A 14,945-nucleotide genomic window follows, 5' to 3' on the forward strand; every position below is an offset into this window, starting at 1 on the left:
AGCATCAGGGTTCTCTGGGATGCGTCTCTTCTCCATTGCTGAAACCCACATTTTGAACTAGAGAGTCACGTCCTGTGACAACTGCATTGCTGTGAAGTGTGGTTCATATGACTGAAGAAGCATGGAAAGTTCATGTCAGTGCGGGCCCTCGGTCTGGTTTCAGATGTAATCTTGATGCATTTGTTTTATTTCAGGGAAAACTTGATGCTTTGTGGGTCCTACTAAGGAAAGGCTATGATCGTGTGTCCGTGATGCGTCCACAGCCAGGAGACACGGTAGGCTTCGTTAACGGTGTCGCATACACGTGCTCTTTTTTCTCTTTCTCTCTCTCCCTCTGACTGTTGAGCTGCAATAAGTCCAGATATATGAATCCAGCTATCATTTCATGCTGTGACAAATCAGATACTAGTTTTCAAATTTCGGGTTCTACAAGACCTTGAGTTTCGACTTGCTTTCTGATAAGGATTTTGACCAAAACAGGTTAGATTAGCTTCCTAGGACTTGAGCTGCTGGGTTTCCAGGTACAGTGAGTGAATAAAGCAGGGATGCTCAGGCAGCTTCCGGAGAGAGGGCTGCTGCTCCTCGGCCACACTGGCCAGTGGTGACAAGCAGGACGCCAGGGCCACAAGGTGGAGCCAGGGAATAGGGACCATAGGAAAACTCCCCCATCGTCCAGCAGGTGTTGGGTTTGTCTGGTCCAGGATCACAGGAGGGTTTTCCACAGTGAGGATTTGCCCCGAAACTGTCAGGGCCAAGCTCAGAGTGTCTCCAACTGGAAGGAGATAGTAAGGGAGGAGGCCACAGAGGCCTTAGTCCTCATTTTGTAAATGAGGAAACAGAGGACAGGACAAGCTGAATAATAACAAAGCTGGAAACAACCTCAGTTCTGCCGTAATCATGCCATTGCTAGCTCTTCTGGGAAGAGCTATTCTCTCTTTTATAAAATCTTCAAAGCAAAGCCTGGGACCAAATTCTCCCTCAACCACCTGCAACCTGCATCTTTCATCTGCTGCTCTGGGAATCAGACACACTAACCCAAAAGCAAAATCAAAGTGTCTAATTTGGGGCTCCTTTGAATCGGGTAGAGTTGGGTCTGAATTTTGCTTCCTTCCTGCCTGGAAAACTCTAAGCAAGTCACTTGACCTCTCTGAACTCCATTCTTCATATTGTAAAGTGGTTGATAATAATTACTTCAGTGTGGCTGGCTGGAGACAGTAATGTTTGTAAAGCATTTGGCTTTATGTTTGAACACATTAAATAATAATGCTCAGTCAAACATTATTATGATTATTTACCTTGTTCTTTTCTGTCTGTGAAAGGTTGATGCAGAAATTCAAACTATATTGCTATTGATTATGTCAAATATACTTGTATCTTTACACTGCCCACTCTGCAACACGGCACAACTAATAACACCCTAGAGCAGGGTCAGTCAGGCAGGTCACCCTCCCTTTGCACCTGGTGACAACAGGTGGCTTGTGGTTGAGAGGATTTGGTCTAAAGTTTCACAACCTGAGCAGACTGCTGCCAGCTAGCTGTTCCTGCTCCACATTGTGGCAGGGACAGCAGGCAAGTATGATGTGAAAAAAAAAAAAAAACACCCAGGGCATATAAATCCTGGGCCAACTTGACCTTCTTGATCTCTAGAATTTGTTTTTTGTCTGGAAGTCAACAAGAACACACTGCTAGAGCAGATTTTAAAGTACACACAGCTAATAGAAATGAGCCTAGGCCATCAGCTTTGTACTCAGCATGGTATCTGGCCTTGTAAGTTATACATATGGTTTCTGTGGAAAATTGAGAAATTTTTTAGCCTGCATGAAACGCATCTAACAGATTAAGAAAAAAACAATAGGATAGGTAAACTCCTTGGGCTCAGCAGTACTAATTTTGTGATAGAACATGCTAGTCCATGAACAAGCCCGTTTTTCTCAGAGCACTTGAAAAACATCTCCACTCAGATTTGTTAACATTCCATTCTTCACTGCCAGAAACAGATTTATAAACTGGGTCAACCAGAGAATCAAGTGTAGGAAAGAGGAAGGATAAGAGAAATATTATGGTAGATAAGATGTAAGAACTAAAACTGTTTGAGGGCGAATGGCTGATTGGATAAATCTAACACAAATGAGATGAAAATGGATGGAATCCTTCCTTCTAATGAATCACACCTAGATTGAATCTCTTATTTACAAATTCTGAATAAAAGTTTGTGTCTTTCACATTTGAAGACCTTCTGTGTGCTTTTGAGAAATACAATCCCACCCTGAAATTTGATTCCCCGGTCACACAAAATGATAGATGGGAAGGACGGAAGGTCTGAGAGTTAGGATACATTTGTGACCATGTTCTCAGAGGTGTTGTAAAGTACAGTTGTCCAGCCTACTTTGAAATGGACATTCTTTACAGGAATCCTGCTGAAATTTTTAAGACACATGAGAGAGTAGATGCAGAGAACTGTGTCTTTGTAATCATGGTGATGGCCACAGACATCTAGTTGTACACTTGGAGATACACAAGAAAGATCATAGATTATGTAGGAAGGAAAATTCAAAGCTACTTTATGGCAACTCAGGAAAGAATTCTAGAAGAGAAGACTATACTGTAGCTTATTATATGTGCTTATTCTGTTCTGTTTTCATAACTTCGACAGACTCACTACAGACCTGCCTTCTTTGCACGATGGATAACTCTGTAAGAATTCCTCAGCACTGATTTATGGGGCTGACCACATTTTCCATAAACTCAAAATGACTGCATCCAGGCATGTGCTCATGAACAAGAGTCACAGGTTCTGAGTTTTTCCTTTAAAACAAAAACAAAAACAAACATCACCTAATTACATTCTCAGTTACATTCTGAATTGTTTCAAACACATGTTGATCTCACAGAAACCTGGCAGTTTTTCCTTCTCAGTTCCTGTCTGCTCTATCCTTCCCCAAATGAACCCACCCCAGCATTACAGACGTGGGCTCACCAGTAGAGCCTCGGAGGCTGCTGGAAACGCGGAGTGCCTCCAGCCTCCACCGCAGAGCAGAGGGCTGGGAGAGGCCTGAGCCTAGAGTCACATCCTTCCCTGGGACTGGTGCCCACTTCCCGGGAGCTGCCCAAGCCCTGGGTCAGGGAAGACATGAACGGGATGACAGCAGGAGACGTGAGTGCTTTCTGCCTGCCGCCACCCGTTTTCCTGTCTCTGCCTGGGGTGGGCCCACTGTCCTATTGTGTTTGGGAGCCCACCAAGAGAGCCTGAGCCAACATAAAAGGAAAAGTACTGAAGAAGCCACGTAAGTAGCAAACCAACAACACACTGGATCCTAAAATTTAATAAGTTCACTAAGCACATGGTGCTTGCGTGCCAAGTCACTTCAGTCATGTCGAGCTCTTTGCAACTCTGTGGACTGTAGCCCATCAGGCTCCTCAGTCCATGGGATTCTGCAGGCAAAAATACTGGAGTGGGTTGCCATGCCCTCCTCCAGGGCGCCTTCCCAACCCAGGGATTGAACCTGTTTCTCTTACATCTCCTGCATTGGCAGGCAGGTTCTTTACCACTAGCACCACCTGGGAAGCCCCAACCACCTGGTAACCTCTGCTTAAACCATCCCCTGGCTTCCAGTGTATAGCCACTGCTTTGCTCTTTTGAAACCATGGATCTCAGCATGCCATCCCAAAGCTTCAGTCTTTCAAAGGCTAGGAAGAAGCCCCAAATCCTTAGCTTGATTTAGAAAAGCTGTCCTTGTCATTTCATCTACTTTTCCCCCCTGGTTCCCCTATCACTACATAGAGGCTCCAGCCACCTAGAATTGCTCCCCATTCCCTAAACATGCCAGAATCGTTTGTGTCTCTGTGCCTTTGCAGTCTTAATTTCTCTGCCTGGGATGTCTTTCCCATCATCTCTACCTACTGAACTGTTACCTTGGTAAGATTGTTCATTGTCCCCATGGTACCCCTATAAACACAAAATGTTGCTGTCCAGACCCAGGCTTTAAAGGGGGTTTTACCAAAGTAGAGAACATTCACAGAGACTTAGCAGGAAAGTCTAGAAATTAGAACCTGTGTCCCATGAGCATTTGCCAGGATAGTCCCCAATTCTTCCTAAATGGGAGCCTCTCTGACTTCAGAAAATTTTACCATTCAAGGACAAATGGCAGAAGGAATTGGGAATGTTCAGTCTGAGGCAGAAGACTTAAAGGGAGCTGAGAGCTTTTTAACTTGGTCATCATGCTAAGTGTTCTTTTTATAAACTATTAATATTTTCTCTCTGGGCCTCCCTGGTGGCTCAGATGGGAAAGAATCTGCCTGCAGTGGGGGAGACCCGGGTTTGATCCCTGAGTCGGGAAGATGCCCTGGAGAGGGAATATCAACCCACTCCAATATTCTTGCCTAGAGAATTCCATGGACAGAGGCGCCTGTCAGGCTACAGTCCATGGGGTCCGGTTGCAAAGAGTTGGACACAAGTGAGTAACTAACACTTTCATTTTCATTAATATTTTTAATCACTTACCTGTATTCAAGGAATAATCTTTTCATGCCACTTCATATCATTATATGATGTGATTTTAAATGCAAACTGTGACATTATATTTCAGCCTGCCTTCTCTTTTTAGAGTGTCTATTTCAAGTGTTTACAGATGAAGCTATCTGTAATCAGTATACTTGTTGCCAGATCATTGTGCACATTCATGAATGTTTTCTTAGAATTAAACATGTAGTTGTTTCATCGATCAATCAAACAGCATGCAAAATTTTAAAGTTTTGACATGAATTGCCAGGTTGGGCTCATTATTCATTATTGCCTGAAACACGTGTGAATTAATAGGAGAGCCTGCCATCTATGAAAATTCCATCTCCCATTAACATTATTAATCTTATCTACTTGACGGATAATTTAATTTAATTTGTGTTTTCCGTTACTGAAGTGAAACTTCTTTCAAATAACTATTTTCCCTTTTGTGTATTGCCTATATATGCCTCTGTCCTACTTTTTATTGGCTATTTTAGCTTTGATTTTTATATGGCCATTTGCTTAACTCATATTCATTCATTTATTAGTCAAATGTTTTGAAGATCCAGTGGTATACATTAAGTATATGATGCTTATTTCATGAAACTTAAAGTCTAATTTTGTGTCTGTGTGTGTGTATGATATTACCTATAATTTTATAGTTAAATCTATGAATGTTTCTAATTTCTGCCTTTGGTGTCAAACTTAGTCTTCTCTAGTCCAAGAGGATGTAAATTTTCACAAAAATTTTCTATTACTTCTACTCTGTCACTTTTAGTTTTTGATGGTGTTGTAAGCTGGTACCTTTTCTGTATCTTCCTGGATATTTTATGTAAATTTTGGAGAAGTGCCCTCAGAAGTTATCAGCTATATGTTATATCAAACCAGAAGCCCTGGAACATTAAAGCCTCTAAAGTACAGAATATGACTTCAGAGAAGACATGAATGAAGTTAAGCCACAGGTTGAAGTTACAGTAACACGTATTTCACCTTAAAAAACTGAAAGACGAGTTTCAACAACAAATGGGCTTCCACAGGCATCACTGGGGTTGCTCCATGTTACTAAACAAGGGTAAAACCAGTCAAACCACTGGGCCAGGACATAGTAAACAGTTCCTGCAGCAAATCTCTAGTTCTCAAACTTGAGCACAGAATCACCTAGAAGTTTTGTTAAAACACAGGTTGCTGGATCCCACTGTCAGAGTTTCTAACTCAGCAGGTCTGGGGTGGAGCCTGGAAACTAGCATTTCTAACAAGCTTCCAGGTGATACTGATGCTACTGGTCTGGGGACTACACTTTGGAACCAGTGAGATAAATGGAATTAGATGCCCATCAAGATCCCTCTAACCCTAATTGCTGGGGACTTCAAGTCAGCATCTCTGTGTTTATTTGAACACCAGTGACTACTTTCCTATGTTTCTCTGCAGAACACCTATTAGCCTAATTGGGGAGTAACTGCTCTAGCAGAAGTCTAAATATTAAATACCAACCAGTTGCAGAGAAATCTTGCCAGCTGCAGATGGTTTTGTTCCTAGATTGCTAGTTTCAAACACAGAAATGTAAGGGAGTTTCAGAGATCAGAGTTCACGGAATCCAGTGATTTTCAATCTGGTTGCATGTTGTAATCATCTGGGGAGTTTTAAGGCCCTGGTGCCAGATTCTATTTAATTTTTCTGGGATGAGGTCTGGATACAGGAGTTTTGAAAGCTCCCCAGGTCATTTTAAGAAGCAACTAGGGTTGACAATCAGTGATTTGATCCAATTCTCTATTTCTTGTCCTGGGCAGCATCTTCTGTTTCCCTCATGGAACAAGTTGAAGGCAACTCTCAACATCCCTTCAAAAACTCTATCCTGTGTTTCATAGGCATAAGGAAAATGGATGATTACAATCAGCAGACAATAAGCATAGATTCTTCCTGCTCCAATATTGTTACTGCTTGGGTAAAGAGAAAGGAAAAGAAAAATAATAACTCTGCCTCCTGGGTCTTTCCCAGATGGAATTAAAGTATCAACCTGTCTAAACCCTCTCCAGGCATTTTTACCCCAGCTTTAATGTCCCAATCCCTGCACATGCTTTAGGAGGAGCCACTGGGGATGGATGTCGTCTTTGTTTTCAGCTTCTCAGTTTCTCTCCGATCTGGCATGGGGAGGCTGGTACATTCCATTGCTCCATCACTATCTGCAAAAACAAAATATGAGGCACACTCTGAACTTGTTTTGCAAGACTGAGCCTCATTGCAATCAGAAGAGACCCAGGAAACACACATGTAGATAGAGATGTACGTAAACAACATATGATACTCCTCTGAAGGGCAGCCTCGGAGGTTGTGAAATCCTCTCCCTGAGCTCCCCAGGGCTGCCGTCTGCACAGCTGTTTCCAGCAAGGGAGCTGGGCCAGTCACATGGGCCCCATGCCTTCCTACTGTTGCAGAGGCAAGAATGATCTGGGCAGGTTATCTCCAGGGACAGAGCATCCTCAGCCCAGTCCTTCGAAAGCAGACGAGCCTCCTGCAACATAAGCAGACTCAAAGTGTGCACACTCTGTTTCTTGCTTTCTCTTTTCTCCCTCTCCATGTACCTTGCATGACCTCCTCCTCCTCCTTCCATCGTCATCTTGGCTACCTTCCCTCAAACATTCTCTCATCAAATTTCATCTACTGTGCTCCCACCTAGGAACCCATCCCTGGGCTGGGCACTGGGGATGTCAGTTAGAATAGGACTTAATTCTAACTTCCTGGAGTTCAGGGCATGATTTGAAAGAGTAAAGCATTGTATTAATTATAGATGGTAGAAGCTGGAGTCAAGATTGCTGGGAGAAATATCAATAACCTCAGATATGCAGATGACACCACCATTATGGCAGAAAATGAAGAAGAACTGAAGAGCCTCTTTGTTGAGGTCCTTTAATGGACCGGAACCTGGTGGTCTGGAGTCAACCGATAAGAAAGTAAAGGAGAGAGAAAGAGGCTGATATTCCTTGGTTTACGCAGAAAGCCAATAAAGCCCCTGATACAGGGCTTGCTCTGTTCACGAAGGCCTCAGGCACCCTCTTGATGGGGTGAAGGCACAGAGCACCTTCTCAAGAGGGTCTCAGAAGCCCGGCAGGAAAGTGAACCCAGAGGACCTCTCCACTCCAAGGGATCAGCCTGAAAGAGAGAGAGGGGAGGAGAGAGAGAGAGAGAGAGAAAGCAAGACACAGGGACCAAAGCTCTGATGGAGCAAAGGTGTTTTATTCAACATTGTGTAGGTATTTATACTGTCTTACAAGATAGCTATTTTCAGCAGAGGTAAAATCAAAACTTACAAGTTATCAAGGAAACATGAGGTCATCCATATGAAAGAGAAAGGGTTGTAAATAATCACTTTTACCATATGGTTCATAAAAAGGAATAGGGTACTTATCACCATATAGAAAAACTAATGAAGGAAATGCCTGGATTCCTCAACCCTCAGAAGAGGCTTTCCTCTCCTCTTAATTCCTGAATATTCAGGAATTAATAAGGAACAGAGAATTCCTGACAGATCCAAAACAGCACACAGGAAGCCTGCTGTTAAATGCTTCCTGACACCTCTTGATGAAAGTGAAAGAGGAGAGTGAAAAAGTTGGCTTAAAGCTCAACATTCAGAAAACCAAGATCATGGCATCTGGTCCCATCACTTCATGGCAAATAAATGGTTAAACAGTGGAAACAGGGGCTGACTTTATTTTTCTGGGCTCCAAAATCACTGCAGATGGTGATTGCAGCCATGAAATTAAAAAACATTTACTCCTTGGAAGGAAAGTTATCACCAACCTAGACAGCATATTAAAAAGCAGAGACATTACTTTGCCAACAAAGGTCCATCTAGTCAAGGCTATGCTTTTTCCAGTAGTCATGTATGGATATGAGAGTTGGGCTATAAAGAAAGCTGAGTGCCGAAGAATTGATGCTTTTGAACTGTGACGTTGGAGAAGACTCTTGAGAGTCCCTTGGACTGCAAAGAGATCCAACCAGTCCATTCTAAAGGAGATCAGTCCTGGGTGTTCATTGGAAGGACTGATGTTGAAGCTGAAACTCCAATACTTTGGCCACCTGATGCGAAGAGCTGACTCATTTGAAAAGACCCTGATGCTGGGAAAGATTGAAGGCAGGAGGAGAAGGGGACAACAGAGAATCAGATGGTTGGATGGCTTCACCGACTCGATGGACACGGGTTTGGGTAAACTCCGGGAGCTGGTGATGGACAGGGAGCCTGGCGTGCTGTGGTTCATGGGGTCGCAAAGAGTCAGATACAACTGAGCAACTGAACTGAACTGATAGAAGCACAGCGGCTTCCCAGGTGGAACTAGTGGTAAAGAACCCACCTACCAGGACAGGAGATATAAGAGACATGGGTTCATTCCTTGGGTTGAGAAGATACCCTGGAGGAGGGCATGGCAACCCACTCCAGTGTTCGTGCCTGGAGAATCCCATGAACAGAGGAACCTGGCGGGCTATAGTCCATAGGGTCACAAAGAGTCAGACGCAACTGAAGCGGCTTAGCACGCATGCACACAAAGAAGCACAGAAGGGGAAGAACAAGAAGGGGAAGAACTAGCATCTCCATTGTATAGAGCAGAAACTGAGACTCGGAGGGAGGTTAGACACACAGCTGGGAAGGGGCAGATCTGGGGCTTAATTCAGGACTGTCAGACTTGAAGTCCACACTGGGATTCCTCAAATCGTTTACGCATTCAGTAGATACTTGTTGAATAATATAGAAACCTTAAAGTTTCTGTGTGTTCCAAAATGTAAGAGTTTCTATATAGTCCTTTTTTATTAAAAGATTAATGTCTATTTTCTTGTTATTATACAGATTAGCTAAGTCTAGATTAAAATACTGATACCAGTGTCTTATTAGTAGTATAAGTGAGAAAGGGATATTTTAAAAATATTTAAATATTTAATATTTTTTAAATATTTATTTTTTCAATAAATATTTTTAAAATATATATACTTATCAAACACTTCCTGTGAGATGAGCACTGAGTTTGTGCTGGTTGTTCACCAATTAATAAGCTGTGTCCTGTCCCTTGAGAAGCAGGAACCAACAGTCAAGGCCCCAAACACCAGTGTAATGGCTCTGTAATGGATGTGAGAGGTTGGGGGCAAGGGAAGGAGTACACCCAGAAGGGCATTTCACCAGCCTTGGATCTAAACTGGCTTCTAGAAGTGGCGTTGAGGCTAAGATCAGAGCAGAGTTGTGGAAGGAGGCTCTTCTGTGGGAAGGAATCTTGAGCAAGAATCTGGGGGTGGCCTGTGGCTTCTTCGGGAGACTTGAGGAGCGGGGTTTGGTGGAGGACAGTGCAAGGAGTGGAGGGAGGGGGTGGAGGGGGTGCTGGTCATGGAGCCCACTCTGGGGACAGTGGAGAATACTGCCAAGTGTTTTAGGCATAGTTGTGTTCACATTGTGTTTCAGGAAAGTCACACTGGCTGCAGTGTAGACATGGTGGCAGCCTGACCAGAGGCAGTGGTGGGAGGAAGAAAGAGGCTGGATTTAGGAGATGCTGAAGAAACAGAATGCCTGGATTTGGCAACTGGCTGGTGTGGAGGATGAGAGAGCGGGTTGTCAGGGAGGACCTCCAGGTTTTGGTCTGAGCCAACTGTGACATCATTCACCAGGATAAGGGTGCAAGACGAGCTTTGGGAGGGAAGAGGAGGACTTAGCTTTTAAACTTACAGAATTGAGTGTAAGTACCACCAGCTTATTACACTTCAGGAATGCTCACTCTCAGAGTTATATACGTTCAGGGTGTGCACCTACAGGACCTGAGAGTGGAAGGTGTGCCCTGGATGCCCCCATGACATCACCTGACCTGTCAGGAGGCAGTTTTTCTCTAGTGAGAGTTCTGGGCAGGAGGCAGAGACTTAAGCATCCCCACCATGACGACTGAGACCAATGTGAATAGATGCAGAGCCAGGGGGAGGGTGGAGAGAGAGAAGGGAAATGGCTTGAGTGCTGAACACCCAGGGTCACATCCTTTGAGCTGGGGTGGGGAAAGAAAAAGGAGAACAAGAGGGAAACGAAGAAGGGCCAGCCAAAGAAAGAGCAGGTGTGACAGAGTTTGGGTCATGGAAGCCAAGGGAGGATGGTTCATCACGGAGGAGGCTGGGGTCAACAGCATCAAGTACGGGAAATTTAGATGCAAGCTGACCGGTCCATTAATTACAGCAGTGAGAAGGTCCTGGAGGTCTTAGTGACGTGAATTCAGTGCAGTGATGGGGGCAGGAGTGAGGCTTAGTGGAAAATGGGAAGGGAGAACCAAAGCAGGGGCTGGAGGAGAGCTGGACTTGAAAGAGGCTCTTTGTTTGATCAGGATGAAGGACTTAAGAAAGATGAAGGGCTCATGATGGAAGACCAGGAGGGGCTGAGCCTGAAGAGCTCACTGTTAGAGGGCAAGGGCCCTGAGGAAGTGGAAGACCACTAGGCCAGGATATGCCTCTCTTCCTTAGTGACCTCAGTGGCAGAGTCCAGGATGGGCTCTCCCCCATTCAGCGGCCTCTGTCTTCCCTGATAGGCCAGCCAAGCAGGGCATGTAGACGTAGACTGAGGAGAGGATGAGGAGGAAACCAGCCACACCTTCCGAATTCTGCCTCTCCCATGCATCTGCACTTTCTGCAGTTCCAGGGTGGGTATCTCTTCTTCATGCAAAATAAAAGTGAAGTCACTCAGTCATGTCCAACTCTTTGCGACCCCATGGACTATAGCCTACCACGCTCCTTCGTCCGTGGGATTTTCCAAGCAAGAGTACTGGAGTGGGTTGCCATTTCCTTCTCCAGAGTCTTCATGCAAGAAACATGGGAATTTGGGATGCCATGTTGCAAGCAATTTCACTTCAAAACTCCACCTGCAAGAGAGTCCATTGTTGGGTCCCTAGAATATATTGCTGTATGTTTTGTTTCTCGGTGGCAGAATGGAAATAATGATCTTCTCTACCCGTGGCACCTAAAGGGCAGTGCTGACTGCATTGGGGTATTTTGTTTTGTTAGTGGAGGCCTCCCACTTCTTTTGTTAGTGGGGGCCTCCTACTTCTCCAATATATTAATCCCATAATATCTGTCAATTACCAATTACTAGTTTTATACTAGGTTATAATCAGCTACATAAGTGAGATACTTGTCATGTATCAATATTGTGGCAGAGCCCTGCATTTCATAGACAAAGCCATCAACAAATGTCCTTGGTCAGGATTAGGTTAAACCAACAATTCTGGAGTTAGTCTCTCACTCTTACTATGTACTAGCAGGGTCACTTTTCAGGCCACTGTGCTCTTTGAAATCATGTCCATTTTCCAAAGAATTGTTTACTGGGAATGCATACACCTGGATGTGCAGGCTGTGCCCTGTGACAGAGGACCACCCTGAACATCACTGGTCAAGCTCCCTGAGACAGGCCTGCATCCCAGCTCAGAGAGGAGTGTCTCTTCCTGACTCACACAAAAGCACCATGTGGGCTACTGATGGCCCCCATCATATGAATATAGAAAGCAACTCATTTCTTCCCAAGGATTACTTTAGATACTATTGCTCAGTCCAGTGGGTTCCCCCAACTTTATCATTCCCAGTAACATCCTTCTCACCATTTCTTGTACTCACCAAGAAAGCATTTACATCCTTAACAGAGTTTTTACCCTATATTATCTTTTTTCTTTATTCACTTGTGACCATGCATGTATATAACTTAATGTCTGATTCTTTCATTTAATTTTATCCCTATTAACATAAGGGGGAAACAATTTTTCAAATTGCTAGGCAATTAAAATCATTAAAACCACTGTTCTATATGTGCTGATAAGACATTCTTTCCTGAATACTGGCAATTTTAAAACGCATGGGCATCTATGTAAAGACATGAACATCCCCATTTGAACAGCTTGCTGGTGAAACAGCAGATCCAAGTAACAAAAATACCAGCACATTCTAAGACACATCCCAAAAACGTGGTGAAAATGGATAACTTGGGCAAGTCCCAGCGTCCACAATACACACAATTGGTTGGTTAACGTTCTGTAGAAAGTTCACCTGGCCCTGAGGCTCTTATCAGTCATTTCCTGTCTGCGGAGTAACGTTTTGCGTTTTAGCCTCCTCACTTCAGTTTTCCTCTGAATTTGCTTCATTGCATCTCTAGTAAATGCCTCTGTTCTGACAACACTGATTGGTGAAAATAAAATGAACGGGGCAAACCTGCGAGCAGGAGATGTTTACCCAACTTTCTAAGTGTGATCTTTTTCAGCAGATATTACTGAGGTGCTGGGAAGGGCTCTGGGGAAAAGGCAAACAAGTGTGAGACCTCAAAGAACAGATGGCGAAGGTTGAGGAGACAGAACAGATGGTGGTCAAGGCCAAGATAGCTCAAGGGAATGAGAGCCACAGAGGAAGGAAAATCACCCGAGAGGATGGGAGACCTTCTCCTGGACTGATAGGACTTGAAATGGGCTTTGGAGGAAAGCTGGGACTTGGGCAGACAGGAAGTAGGAAGGTCGGGGTAGCAGGTTTCCAGGACCAGCCTGCAGCCCATTAATGCCCATGGCCATCTTGCAGAGTGAGAGGAGACACCTCAGGACGGGATACAGAGGATGAGTGTACCTCCTGAGGCTGGAGGGGGAACAAGGGCGAGATGTTACCACCCTGATGATAGGGACTGAAAAATTTACACTATCACCATTTTGAGCTAGTCTTAAATATTAGGATAAATATTAGAGTGCCAAATTACATTGTATTTCAAGACATTTGATTTCAGGCACAGTTTCTCAAAAGTTTTGCAAAGCTCTGATTTGACAAGATACTGATAGAGTTTTTGTTTTTAATGTATGTAGAAAACTTGGCCATAGGCATCTTTGTCTTGCAGAACAGCCGGGTTAAAATCATTCTACCGAAGCTCAAGTTCGCAAAGGATCCAATGTGTTGGTAAATAGTTAATAGGCTAATAATTAATGATATTGGTTTGTCAGGATGAAACAAAATGACAAGTGTAAATAATTCAAACAGATGGGAGTTCATTTTCTTCCCTTCTTTACCCTGAAAACTACAATTGATTTCAAAGAAGTTAGATCTCTGCACACAAGAAAAACTTCTCAGAATTCCTCTCTCATATTTAAATCAGCAGTGACTAGAAGAATCAAATTGCTGTATTAATGTCTCTCTCATATTTGAATCATCAGTGACTAAAAGAATCAAATTACTGTATTAATGTCTTTATGTAAAGGTCAATTCCTTCTTGCACAATAGACAACAGGCTTTATATAATGCTTTTTCTTAGTCCCTCTGCTCTTCAATTCACAGAACCGCTGAAAAAGTAGACATTTCTATTTTAAAGTGGGGGAAAAGAAGTTTGCATGGAATATATTGGTTTTTACTTTTAGTAAACAGGGATCTTCAAAATTTCTATCAGTGTCTGACACCAAGATGTAAAGTCCCCAATAGATCTGGAGAGAAAGTCCAATTTGCTGGCCACTGACTTCTGACCTTTCATAAACTTTTGTAAGACTAGATCATTTAAGGAAAAAAAAAAAGCAAATTATAGGAAATGTTCCTAGAGGGTGTGATTTATTTTGGCTGAGCCCCTTCCCTGGATGTTTGAATTCTCAGTAGTATTTATTCAATTCTCACCCTTGGAAATCTTTCCTTCACTGTCTCATTGGAGAGGAACATGAGTACTTAGAATTCTTGGCTTACCCGCCTGATTTTACAAAAGAAAAAGTTCAAGACATCCTCTGTCCACAGCAAAAACCAAACTGTACCCGAAACTTGCAAAGTTAACTTTTTTTGGAGAAGTTAAACCCAAAGTTGATCCTGCAAAACATACCATCTTGAGATTTTTTTTTTTTTTGAACTAACTTCCTGCTCCCAGTGGGAGGTCTCTTTAAATAAATAATTGTGAAGGTATCTGATGTGGCTGAGGTCTCTCCCTCCCCTTTCAATCCCCCATAACCTAACCCCTCCTTTTTCCACACCCATACATATTTCCATACTCATCAGCATCATCATTTTATTGCTTAGCTGATGACTTTCACCTTTGAATTGCCTCATCTCCCAAACAGCTGCAGCAACAGGTCAAGTCCTGGTATCAAGTTGCAAATAACAAACAGAAGAGAATTTGGGGGTTGAAGAAGGCAGGGCTGGGTAATAGAGACATCCCTGTTGAAATTCTCTGATCTCATTTTTTTTTTTTTTCCTGACAAAGAGAGTCAGGACTAAGGGAAATTGGGCTTGGTTCTAGGGTCAAAATCTCATCCAAGTGTATAATATAACATTGTAGGAAGTTTTCTACTTTGCTCAAGTGTGATGTTTATGTCTAGCCACTTGGCAACTATGGGCCTTCTCTTCCAGCTGAGGGCATTGGAAAAGATCATCTCTAGTGAATGGTCTCTACCTCTGCCATAGGCCTCAATTAAGATTTATTTAACCCAGTTTGGTGGGGAGT

The 14,945-nt window shown here is 43.4% G+C and overlaps 1 protein-coding gene across 1 annotated transcript in view; it reads left to right on the forward strand.

Moving 5' to 3' along the window:
• ANTXR1 (anthrax toxin receptor 1) overlaps window positions 1-14,945 on the forward strand; it is a 260,409-nt gene that overhangs the window by 197,049 nt on the left and 48,415 nt on the right. The window contains exon 17 of the mRNA XM_013967784.2: window positions 195-275. Within this exon, the coding sequence (XP_013823238.1) occupies window positions 195-275 (81 nt within the window). The remainder of the gene's footprint in view (window positions 1-194; window positions 276-14,945) is intronic.

This window comes from Capra hircus, chromosome 11 (assembly GCF_001704415.2).
Source record: "Capra hircus breed San Clemente chromosome 11, ASM170441v1, whole genome shotgun sequence".
Classification (NCBI taxonomy): domain Eukaryota; kingdom Metazoa; phylum Chordata; class Mammalia; order Artiodactyla; family Bovidae; genus Capra; species Capra hircus.